The sequence below is a fragment of the Strigops habroptila genome, chromosome 1 (genome assembly GCF_004027225.2).
Source record: "Strigops habroptila isolate Jane chromosome 1, bStrHab1.2.pri, whole genome shotgun sequence".
NCBI classification, from domain to species: Eukaryota; Metazoa; Chordata; class Aves; order Psittaciformes; family Psittacidae; genus Strigops; species Strigops habroptila.
Genome location: NC_044277.2, coordinates 116,614,236 through 116,627,266, shown reverse-complemented (window position 1 = coordinate 116,627,266; position 13,031 = coordinate 116,614,236). Strand labels below are relative to the sequence as shown.

General features: G+C 36.8%; 1 protein-coding gene across 12 annotated transcripts in view; it reads left to right on the top strand.

The window, feature by feature from the left end:
• Nucleotides 1-13,031, top strand: part of MLLT10 (MLLT10 histone lysine methyltransferase DOT1L cofactor) — a 132,597-nt gene that overhangs the window by 20,093 nt on the left and 99,473 nt on the right. For 10 of the 12 annotated variants that reach the window (XM_030488110.1, XM_030488096.1, XM_030488144.1 and 7 more), the window contains one exon: nucleotides 1,541-1,595. The exons of the other annotated variants lie outside the window; for them this stretch is intronic. In XM_030488110.1, the coding sequence (XP_030343970.1) occupies nucleotides 1,541-1,595 (55 nt within the window). The remainder of the gene's footprint in view (nucleotides 1-1,540; nucleotides 1,596-13,031) is intronic. 12 annotated transcript variants of the gene reach the window in all.

Genomic DNA, 13,031 nt, shown 5'->3' with positions numbered 1-13,031 from the left:
GAGTATGTAGGATGTTATTTAAAATTAACTGATCAGTTAATTTCAGTGCCAAGGAAGTCCTTATAATCTTAACTTAGAAATAAAAAAAATGGCATAATGCTCCCAGTCTGTGGGCAGTTTACAGAATGGTTCAGAAGTTTTCAACCACTTTTGTCTCTACATTTTACCATAGACTTAATGCTGCTTTTCATTAAATTGTTGGTCATTTTAGTGGGTGAATGTGAGGGAGAGATGAGTGAAGCGAAAGGCAAAAAGCAACAGTCCTAAAGATTCTTCTTGCTGTGTGCAGCTGTCTATACCAACACACTGAGCAAAAATAATTTAAGAACTTTTCTATTCTGTTCTTTGTGAAAACCTCTTTAGTGCTAATACAAGTTTTCTTACAGATTAGGAGAAACAGATAGTCCTCGATATACTTCAGCCATATGAATTTCAGGAATGGAATCCTCATTCCTCAAATGAGTTTGGACAATCTGTTTCTGAGGCACTTCAGTATCATAGGCTCCTTTATCTGCTGACTTGCTAGTTAGCTGGTAATGGAGAATAGTACTGTTCAGAGTACACAGAGAAAATCTGTACTGCTGCCAGATGTCCCTTTGTATTTGAAGGATGTGAAGTTTGCATCTGATGATCAGACTGTTCTTCAGTTTCTTAAAAAGCTTGTTAGATTGGTATGTTTGGAGTTGTCCCTACTTTGGGAATATATCAAGTTTTTAATAGGTGATTCTTAGGTATAGGATCTCCTATAATGGTGTTCCTTTGCATGTCATTTGGAGCAGTTGAAGTGGAGTGTGTGTCAAACCTGTTCCATTTCTTTCATCTCTGAACTGGTTTGGAATTGTCTCACACTGCTCTAGGACACTTAGAGTTAAACTTGATATTAGGAACTTGACAGAGACAGTGACAGCAGAAGGATTCTACTGTTGTGATCCTGGTGTTTGTCAGAAGAATATGATGTCAACTGCATGTTTCCAGACATGCAGTTTTGGAGAATTTCAAGGATGAGTCAACTTCTCACTTTCTGAGACAGAAAGCGAGATTGTTTTTGGTCTCTCATGGTAACTGAGACTCAGCAGAGGCTGCCAAGTCAGCTGTAGTATATGCACCAATGCTGATTATATCCATGGCACGTCTTTGTGACTGACCACCTCAGTGAATACAGAAGTCCTAGGAGAAGGAAATATGGTAGGGAGTCTTTGAAGTGTGCCCAAGTTTCTTTTCAAGTGAGTCTTCCCCCATGCTGTAGTTTTTGGAGGCTTCTCTCCGGAATTCCAGGGTATGGAATCCAGGAATAAAAACTTGGGGGTAGAACTGTAAGTAGCTATAATACATATCATAAGTTTCAAGATCTGGAAGAGAAGGCTTTGTGACAAACTAACATTAATATTCAATAAAGGTTAAGGGAAAACACACCCATTCACTTTAAAGAATGGTTGCTTCCTTAATGCTTCCTTAACAGTTTCAATGTGTGTGGTTTCTTTTTCAATGCTCCTATGATCATTCCATTTTTTTATTTTATTTTTGCTTTTTTTTCCCCTAGAGATGTGAATTATGCCCTCATAAGGATGGTGCTTTAAAGAGAACAGATAATGGGGGTAAGTTTTATTCTTATTTTTTGTGAACTCTCTTATTTTGTATGAGGGAATTTGTGAGGAAAAAAAATACAGGGAGGGATGCTAAACAGAAATGCAAATGCTAGCTGGTTTGGAAAGAGAACTATTTTACAGTAACTTTCATTTGTCTAATCTAAGTTGAATTTAGTTTGAGAATATAAATCATTATTCTTAGTTTTATTTTTAGAAAAAAGTTACAATGAAGGAGAAACTGCATTTTAAGATTTTCTGGGTGAAAAGGGTAATTTTTATGTGTACTTAGTTGGAGTTCGAACATTTATAGAAAGCTGTTGAAAGTGTGCCATTCATGGAGGAAAGTGGAATGTTTACGTCTATAGCCCAGACTGAATGCACCAGTGCATTTTCAAAGAGTAGCTCTTTCATGCCTGATTTACTAATAGCTTCTGTAACAAAGATGTTAGAGCTGAAAAGTTGCAGTAGTGATTACCTGTCCCTTGCATCCTTCTAATTTCATCATTCAGGTTATCATCAGTTCTGCTCCTGCTGAGTAGAATTGCTAGAGAATGTCTCCACTGAGTATCCTGTCTTGATTACATTTATACTAATAGCTGGGTGATATGAGTGAAAAATTTCAATTAACTTTTCAATCACTTCTGGAATTTCTTCGTCTTTCTTTACTACATACTTCTAAATTCCTGTCCATCATCTGTCTGTAAATAGCCTGGTCACTTTGATACTGAGAGCTTTCTCTTACGAGAGTAGAAAGTATGATCAGGATTCTGGATTTCATTTGGACAGTCTATGGAAATTGTATTCTGGAGATTCTGTGCTGCATACCTAATATTCCAACTAATTTATATCTTAGCTTAGTGTTTATGCAGCTTGGTTGTTTCTGTTGCAGTAGGGTTGCAGGCACACAGAGCCTGCTTGTGTTCAGGCTGATCTACCCTTCTCCTTGTCTACACTTGGACCACAACATACAGTTTACACTCTAGCATTCACCATTCTAGTCTCTGCTTATCAGAAATACGTTAGTAAACTTTGTGTCATTTGTGAGTGTGGGGAGATTGTATTGAGTCTGTGTTGTCTGTGTGTCAGTAAAAGTACCAGCTTAGTGCCAGCCCAGTACTGTAGCCTTAAAACTATTCTTCCTCTCAGACAGATTGATACATGGCAGTGTTCTTCAGAAGTGGCAGCTAGATACTTGCTTTTTTAAGACATAAGTAACAAGAAAGCCTCAAATCTCTTGAAATATATAGTAAAGTTTGTGAAGTATGAAGTAGCTGATGTGTTTTCTGTTTTTATACTTAAAGAAGTTTTTGGGAATGCCTTGCTATTCTCTACGGTGATTTTGAAACTTTTTCTTTGAATAATGTCTTGAGAACATATTCTGACAATTTGCATCAAAGATCTGAGCACCCTATTAGTTGTCTCTCTTACAGGTGTATTAATTGTAATTAGGAATTCTTGTCTGAAAGTGAATGACTGTATAAGATTGAAGTTATTTAAGTTTAAATAGGAAAGATGCTACAGTGACAAACAATATTGTCCCTACTATAATTTTCTTGACCAACTATTTTCATCAGTGAAAACTTCATAACAAAAATTTCACAGCAGAGGCTTAAGAATTTGTACCACCTTTGGAAGACATCCTTGCCTCAGCAATAAATCTTGTCCATGGTGTTGAATACAGCAAATTCTACCTTATGGACCACATGTCCTGTAAGTAACAGCTTTACAGAAGGATGTGAACCTTGGAAAAAATGAACTCTGACTGCTGTTGCATTTCAGAAATCTACATTCTTAATGTGAATCTTTCCTTTCAAAGAGTTGCCTAACAAGGGATTGTGCCAGAAAAGTTCAGACTTCTGGAAATAGTGTTGAAGGTCATACAATGGGATTGCCAGTTTAAAATTATATTTACAGTAGGTCAGTTCTTGGATTTTTTTTTTTTTAAATGCTGTTACACCAGTTGTTGCCAAGGGAAATGATAAAAAGATGCAGGTATTCCTGAAGAAACCTTGAAACAAACATTTCTGATAAAACCTTCTAAGGATCCAGCTTTAGAAATTGGTAATTATGGAGCCTTTCTGTAAGTATAGAAATAGTTAAATGGTCTTAGCTTTTCAGAACCTGTGAAAAAAGTACTGATTTTATGTCAGTGATACAAAGTTACGCTTCTTCCTGCCTTCTGGCAAGAAGTAACTACTATGCAGCTAGCAAAGAATGCGGTGTTTTAAGTATGTAGATAGCTTATCTCATACGTTGTCTGCTGTGGATTGTTGTTGTTGTTTGGGGTTTTTTTATTAACAGTCTTCTGGATATTTGCTTTTGGATACTGTGAAGAAATGTGTTTTGGGTGTTGAAGGTACTGTATTTTCTTTTGTGTCAGGAACCTTAATGGTTTTTGGTCTACTGAGCTTTTACTGTAGGTTCCACAATGTTCTTAACCTGCAGTGAGAGGTTATTACTGCCTGGAGGGTCCTTGCTATGCACTGTTTCCTCCTTCGTGATGGTACTAGCATTTAAAACTTTTTTCTTTTCTTTTCTTTTTTTCCTTCCCCACTTTCCCTGAGTTGCTCTTCAGCTAAATGATAATCTTTTCCCTGACTCAGCTGACCATACTAATCCTGATATAGGGGAATGGCCAGGACTATTCTTCCATCAGCAGCCGGTACATTAGCTGTCTTCAATCGGTTCCACAACTGTAACTCAAAGCAGCCTAATCTTATAGCTCTTATATAAGGGTGTTATCTTGCCTTTAAGAACTCTGGAGCACTGTAAGATATGTACGACAAAGTAGTTCGTGAATCAAACTTGTGTTGTTTTTTAAGTACTACTGCCTGCCTGACTGACTAGAAAACAGTAATGGTGGCGTATGGTGTGGTTGTGTTGGTGTGTTGTGGGTTTTTATCTCCCTCCCTCCCCTGCCCTCCAAGTGACATGAGGTTCCTTTATGTACATTCTTCCTCCTGCTCCCTTGGCTTTTACTGGCGTGTTACTGCTTATCTGACTTTCTGGAGATTAGCACTTCTTTAGATTTACTTTTTAAGTTTTACAGTTTGGGTTGGAGACATCTACTGTACCTTACTCATGCTTATCAGTACAGTTGTTGAGGGTTAATGCTGGGTTCTCCAGTATCATCTATGGCAAATACAGAAGTACAATTTTCAGTGATACCATAAATACAGCATTCTTGGATTAGTACTCTTTAATATGTCCACTTCTGTATAAAGGTTTAGTGTCCATAATGTTGTGTGGCAAGGCATTTTGCAGTTGATCTCTACAATGTGTCAAGATGTACGCTGGTTTGTTTTGAACCTGTTACCTCACAGTTTTGTTTGATGCCACTTGGCACTTGCTAAGTGATAGGAAGTGACAAAGAGCAGTTCACCTTTTCAGTAACCTCTTCTGGCTTTATAGACTTCTGTCATATTCTTCTTTTGTGTCCATTTCAGGATGAAGGAGCTCAGACTGATTGGGCATTCTTTGTACAGAGAACTGACCATCACCTTTCCCCTTCTCTGTATGTCTTCCAAATGATACATAATCCTTACCAGAGCTGAGTATGAAATTTAGAGAAGCAAATTTGCTGTACATGATGCCATGGAATCTCTAGACTGCATAATGATTACAGTATGGTTTAGAGTTCCTTAACACAGACTACTAATGTAATTATGGGTCACCATTTTTTGGTACAAGTTTTTCTCATTAATTACAGAATATTTTCAGTAGCCTAAATATTCACACTACCTTGAAACTAGGACAGGTCCTGAAATTGGAATGAAAGTGTTGATTTTAGCAAGGCTTTTGCCTCAAGAATGTTCTTAAAACTGCACTGTTTTCTGCAATTGTTCTGAAATCAGAAGACATGGGTGATTTACATTTTGGAGGTGTTAACTATTTTTACAGCCATAGTTAACTCTTGGCTATTTGAGTTATTGGAGGTGGAGTAGGATAGGGGAAGTTCAGTTACCCTAGGTAATAGTGACTGTACTAGCCAAGTGGTTTCTAGACAGTGTTGTGGAAACGTTCCACTTAGTGTTGGAAACCCGATGCGTTTGGTTCTGTACCAGGTTGCTAGTGTGTCTGGATCTGGACGGACTAAAGAGTTCATGTGAAGTGCCAAATGGAAATGGCATTTTTTGTTGCTTGTAACTTTTTTTTGGTTCACTGGAGAGTACACAGATGCCTGTCTGTTCTTGGCTTGGTGATGGTGGCTGCTGTCAGTGTAATGGGAAACTATAGTGAGCCCAGAGAGATTGGGTTTGAGCAGAATACATCCTAGTCTGCTTTAGTGTCCCTCCTGTGCTTTCCATTGTCAAAGGCCTGAACTGACCCTGAAAAGAAGCAGCTAAGGTCTGATTGCACATGTTTGTTCAGTCTCTTCACACTGTGTGAAAACGGTCATTCTGCTCCTGCACTTGCACAGATCTTGGAAACAATACAGTTGGATTTAGCAGAGTGTAGCCTGGACTAATATCCATGGTGTGGCTTATCTGTCAGTGGGTTATCCATGCGAAGGATTACTAAGAGTTGACTGTATTTAGCTACGCATTTGATTTAATTCATTTATTACGAGTAGTGGGACATTGCACAGTTATGATCAGGGTGATTGTCAGAAATTTTAGGAATAAGCTTTGAATATATTTAAATGTTTTGGCTGCTTAATATCTGTGACAGTCTTAGAGCTGTGGTTAAGTTTTATGAACAAAAAAATAGTCTTCCCTACATGCGGACTTTGTGGAATTTGTTTTTACATAAACATTAGGACTTTTTCAATGTTCAGAGACTGTAGTTCTGTAAATTTTGTTAGGTTACTTACTGGCTTTTATTTATTAATTTTTTAATTGATACTAAAAGTAGAACAGAAGGATTGAGTTGAAAAAGGAATTTTTTTCTTTGCATGTATTTATTGACAGAATTCCTTGCTAAATTTGGCATTCATATTCTTTTAGAGGCACCACTGTGGTTTTAAACACATGACTGAATATAAAAGTTTTTTAAAACGAGAAAAACTGGTATGTATTTGAGTTGCTTATTGATTTGCTGTCTTATATGAAAGAAGGCTATTGAGAGAGAGATTAACTCTTCTTTAGCTTTCTGCTCTTGTGTGTGGATTAGTAGTTGGACAAAATATAAACACATTTTTTTAGAAACAGAAAAGCAACAAGTGAGCATTTGTTTGAAGATATTTGAGAACTGTTGGCTCATGGACATTTTTGGGCCTTTTCAATTCAGTAATGTTTCCTTAACTCTTGCAGTAATTTCCTTTGGGTTTTTGACACTCAGTGAGGAGAAAATAAAATCATCACCATTTGAACTGATTACAGTTTTTTGCATTGCAATTCTTTTATCTTCTCCAAATACTGAGTATGCGGTCTGGTTTTTAAGCAGATTGTTCACTTGTATCTAATATTGTTCATCTCCCATTTAAATAGTTCTCTTACAGTAATCTTTGTCTACAATTTTCCGTAAGCCTAAAAGGCTTGATTTTGCTGTACAAGTTGTTCCTTTGAAATCTGATTCCACTGGATGACGATCAGGAATGCTGTGTAGCAGCATTCTTTGTGTGACTTTTCACCAAGACTTCTTTCATGCAGCTGCTTGGGAAAAGGCCAGCTAACAATGCGGTGGGTTTATGTCATGGTCCAGGCCCTCTTCCCATCCCCTGGGTTAGTGTCAGGGTCTCCCAAGTCTAGAAAAACATTACATGCTAGGTTTTCTTATTGCTGCTGCTCTTACTAGAGTCAACAGCTCTCACTGTCAGGTTTACTCTTCTGATGAGTTTTCTTGGTATTAACATCTAACAGTGTGGATGGTGTAATGTCATATGTACATATTCAGGCATATGTGTTTTGCAAGAAGTACTTAGAGATGTTCTGGTCCTTTTGTGCAGATTTGCAGGAGTTTGTAACTGTCTTTTTTTTTTTAACTGGGAAAGACAGTAAAAATTGATAAACAATTTAAAAAATTTTACTAATATAGATAAACACATCACCATATAACCTACACTGTATATTTATTATTTATATTGGTAGTAATCATAATGTATAACTAGGATTTACTTTTTTTAGAGCTTTAGATAAATATTTATGACATTTCTTCTTCTAGCTGTACAAAAGGATTTCTTGAGGGAGGGGGATGAGACTCATTAATGCCATAACATGCCAGATAAAATTATTAAAGCTATTAGCTTGCTCAGTGGACCAGTGGAATGTAATCTGTAGCTGTTTCAAAAACAAACTGTTTGCTGTGTGCTGAATGATGATTCAAAGTGAATTTTTCTTGTGTACCAGCTCTTTTGTTGAGGAGCAAATTGTGATAAATGGAGAGTTTGGTGAAATTCTGTAGTAGGACTCTGCAGGGTGAAGCTGTTTCTTCATAGACAAACATTTTTTTAAACAGAAATTATCCCTTCATTCTATATACCAATGATGAGGTTGACTACCAACCACAGTGGTGAGAGCTCTAGTAGTTAATGTGAGCACCTTTTTACTCACCTTTGAAAGGAGTGGATAAACAAGATAGTGGATAATACCGTGTTAGCTGTAGCAAACTCAAAACTGTAGTAGGGTAAGGAAAAGACAGTAGCTTAAGCTGACAGATTTCTTTCTGCAAATTTTATTGTCTTTACAGAAATGGAAGATCAGGGTCAAAACAAAAGTGTATGGAACGCCTTAACGAAGAGACCTTTAACTAAATGTCTAAAATGATACTTCATCTTGCCCTCTGGCAAATAATGACAGTAACTGTCTTTTAAGTGCTGGATTCGCTTCTCAGAGTGGGGTAGGGTTGAGTCTTGGCATCTGTTAGCAGATCTGATAGTTGTGGCTACTGTGAGGGTGCACTTGCATGTAGTCTAGGACAGCTGTTGGCCTCTGCTGAAAGGAGTGGACTGTGATTTTCCCAAGAGTGAGTGTTTCTGCACTGGTGGTTTTGTGTATGGTAATCATATGACCTCAGTGTGGATATTATCACTTTATTTACTGATTACTGGAAGGCAAACTTTTGTTTTCCCACAAGTTTAGTAATCAGATGAATAAAATTGTATCTGCCCTGCTACATGGCAAGCTTATACTCCAGGGAGGAGTGCAAGGATGTACAGTTGAAAACGAGGAGTAAAGTGAGAGCTTTCCTTTCAGTGACAGCCCGTAAATGGATTGAGGTGTATCCTTAACTTATAACTTGAAGCAACCCTAATAAGAAACTAACATTTCAACAAAGGTTTTTCCATGCTGGAATAATATATTCACTTGGTTTAGGAGTAAGCCGTGTTTATAAATAAAGTCAAATTTCTTTAGTGAGGTATAATGGGCTCTTCAGGAACTTACACAGAATGCATAAGCAAATTTTACTCTGGAATCAATGCATGGTTAGGAGATGCTGATGACATCCCAGAGCTCTCTTGGGGGACCAGACTGGCACTATGGCTGGGTCTTGGTGTGACTTCATGATTCTGGCCTCTGCAGTCTGTTACTGCTTTGCAGCACAGCTTCAACATTGACTGTGGGATGTAGCCCTACTGTAGTGCCTACTCTGCGCTTGTTAGTTCACAAGCTATAGGTGGGCTTTTTGATTTGGATAGTAAGATGGATTAGAAGTCTGTTGCTGTTATTTGGTTATGAAGTAAAAGATTATAAAAACAAGGCTTCAGATTTTGTGCTAGGAGATTTAAAAGTACTATGAATTAAGGTGAAAGCGCTTGTGAATCAAGCTTTGAACACTTCTGTAGTAGTTGTAAAGGCAAGAATCTAGTTAGATGGATAACGTACTGCCTATTATTTATTACCCTGAGTTTTCTCCATTGATTTTAGATTACTTTGGTAGAGTTTGCTTCTAGAGTTCTTTGTTGGCAACAGTCTTTTGTTTGCTGATGGTGAAATTGTTAAGAGTTAGCTGTTCTTTGTTGCATTGGGATAACAAATCAACTATTTATTTTCAGTTAAGGTTCTAGAGCCTGAGATTTTTTGCTCTGAATGTTAATGAATAATGTATATTCAAATTATACCTGCCTAAGTATGTATTTATTGCTAGGTTTTCGCTGGGTTAAAAATTAGTTAGTTTGCTGAAATCTCTGCAGAAGATTGGTAAAATTTGGGTAGATTCCGTGCTGGTGATAAAACATTTTGCATGCCAGAATGAAATGTAAAAATTGACAAAACTCAGTAGTGTGTCTTTCTGAGGGATAAATTGAAATAAAAGCTGGAAGTTCATAAGTCGTGTTTAAACTTTGAAGGCTTTTCAGCATGTATTTCCAATTTCTGATATTGGATAAAACTGTTTTCATTATTATTGTTATCAGAGTAGATCTTGGAGTTGGTTTATATGTTGTTTTAATGTTGATATTGGATAAAACTGTTTTCATTATTATCATCAGAGTAGATCTTGCAGTTGGTTTGTATGTTGTTTTGATGTTGTTTTAATGTTGATTAAAGTTGTACCTTAAGATGTCTTCAAAGGAAAGTGTCTTAGCTATACATGTATGATGTATCTTAGAAAGAACAGTGGATTTGTTTTTTGTTTTCCTTTCCCTGAAAGGTAAGCAAAATTTCCCAGAGTTATCGGGCATGAAAGCAGAGTTGAAGTAAATATTTTAAATCTTAATTTGACTGTCACCAATAAGTTGTTTCTAATAAGTAATAACCAAAACCTGATGACATTTTACCATACCTGGATGGAGACATTGATGTAGAAGATGGGATCATTTAAAGCAAAAAGAGGCAGTGCATCTGCCAGCATGTGGGGGCCAGCTGCCTGTATTTTTTTCCAGTAGTTTCATTTTCAGTTCTGATAAGAATGCACAGAAACAAACAAGCAAACTCAGTGTCTGGTTTTAACCCTTATAATACATTTCTTACTTTATTGTTTTTAAGCTAAAGCCTAAGTTTATTCTAAAATAACCAAGCCAGGCAGTGTAATCTACTAAAAATACTATTGAGGAAAGCACGTGTCAAATGGCTACCTTCTCAAAGACTGAAAAATAGTCAAAGAAGGGGGGAAAAAAATTCAGAGGATAGGCATAATTTGAGGAACATTTTGTAAGATGCCAGCATCTGCATTTGCAAAATCCTATGTCACCTGCCTCCACTTCCCTTCCAGTTAAAGTTGTCCTGAAAGGGAGAGGAAAGTAAAAGTAATTTGAGTATAAGAAATTCACTAATAGTAAGGAATAGTCAGGAATAGTAAGAGTTTGTTAGCAATTACTGTAAATTTTATAAGTAAAATTGAAAGAAGTGAGTCATAAATCTGTGGACAGTTGTTTGCATGCAAACCATGCAGAACTGAAGCGAGTGGAAGCTTATCATTGATGTAAATAGTAAAAGATATGGTCTATACAGATGGCTTTAATAAACTCATTTGGAACAAGTGATTGAAAAATGGCTGAGTTTGGGTAACAGTTAAGAAAAGTCAGTATCCTGTTGTTATTTCTGTGTGGTGTTTTGGGTGAAAAGGAGCGGTGATAAAATAATTTCAGTTCCAACAGAAATGTTAGACTGTTTTAAATGTAAAAATGTTATTGACTGTGTAGAACAGTCCACAGGTTTTTTTTTTTTTAACTCTAAAACATGGGTATACAACAGTATTTTTCACACTTAAACATTGGGAAAGCTTGAAAGGACTGGATTTAATAATGTGTGTGTGAGTGTGGGGCCAAAGATGTGTAGTTGCTGATGAAATTTGACAGTTGTTCAAGCATAATGTAGCAAGTGATTCAAATAGGAAGTTTATAGCACAATCTTTATGTCTTAGATGGAGTTAATTGAAAAATACATATTTTAATGTAGCCTTAAACATTGTAAATCCTTACAAATTCTTGCTTCTATTATGGACTATATGTACAGTTTGGATGGGTGTCTCTTTAGTATGCTTCATTATCTCTGCTGACAAAGTAGGCAACTGTCATCCAGTAAGAAACAGCAGACAAAAGCACTCAACTCTGAACCTGGCAATAAGTACTTTATTATGCTGGGATTCTGAGCTCTGTGCTCTGCCTGAGAGTGGTTGTCTAAAAGTGAAGGAAGCGCAGTAGAGAATGGGGGAGGTGTTTTCTTGCTGTTACACAGTTAAGAGACCACTCAGTTGCAGAACACATTAAAAGTAAAGTCTGCTTGTATGCTAGTAGCTCGTTCTTCCATCAGTGAGATAGAGGAGAGGTATGACATTTACTTTTTTGCTTTAGGTGTCCTTATTTCCATGCTTACTCTTTGTAGCAACAGTGACTAGTCTTTTGATGCTTAGGAAAAGGATGATGATTGTTTTCTTCCTTTCTGTTTTCCTTCTCTACTGTCTGGTCCTTATATGGCGAAACTGAATCTTCTTGACCTCCCTTAAGTTGAAAGGTTCTGTGGAAGAGTCTATAGATCTTCTTGAGTTCTCCAAAGATGGAGATGCCACAGCACCTTTAGGCAGACAGTCCATAACCACACTTGTGGAAAAATGTCCTCCTTTAGGGAGAGCTGCTGAAGCTCTATTTCTTTTGGCTCTTCCAGGTGAGCTGGGTGTTGCTCTGTGACAATTTTATATTTCTTCACTAGTGAATCTTTGGACAAAAAAACATTTAAGCGGTTGTGTACGGGGCTCTGCGTGCTACTGGGAGCTGGTGCTGGAGTTTAGGCTCCTTTTATGATGTGGGCGTTTGAGGTTGGTAGCATAAGGGTGCTGCAACCTCCTCTATGGATAAATTTTTGTTATTTTTCAGCAAGGTCAGATTATCTGGGATCTAAAGATGCCAGATGGAAATCAATGGATTCCATTCCTTGTCCTAAATTCTCTGGGTGCTTATTGACCCCCTGTTCAAAAAGTGTCTTAGTGCTGCAGTACTTCATTTATTTTGTTGTATAGATACTGGTTTTGTTTTCATGCAAGATGAACGTGTGCTGTTGCTCATAGCTATCCTCGATGTGTGCTCTGGATTTTGGAAATCAGAATATATTAAGCTTATAGGTGGGTTTTTTTTTGTTTTGGTAGTGATGGCGTAATATTAATTTACAGTTACTTCTGAAAGTGGTTTCTTGTAAAAATTTTTTACTTACTGAAATTTCAGTTGGCTTAGTAAGTGATTTTTCTTTTAATGTCTCTGGTATATTTTGTATATTTACATAATATTTTTTGATTATAAGTAAGTGTAACTGGAGTACAGGGTTAATTATGTCTGTAGTAAAAGCTTTTGCCATCTGTTTATGTGTAACTCCTACTGGTTAAAGGCTTTATTAGATGAATGGTGTTTGAGTTAATTTTTTGAGAGGAGATTTAAGGAGAAATACTCACCATTAACACCATGTTAATATTTATCTATCTGTCTTTAGTAAGATGACTCTGGCTTAGGGCAGTTTGCAAGTCTTAGAAAACTCCTTATAAATTTATTCCCTGAAGATATTTCAAGTAGAGAAAAGAACAAAACAAGTCTGTGGTTTTTATAGGTTGGGTTGTTTTTTTTTTCCCCAGTCTGTCTGT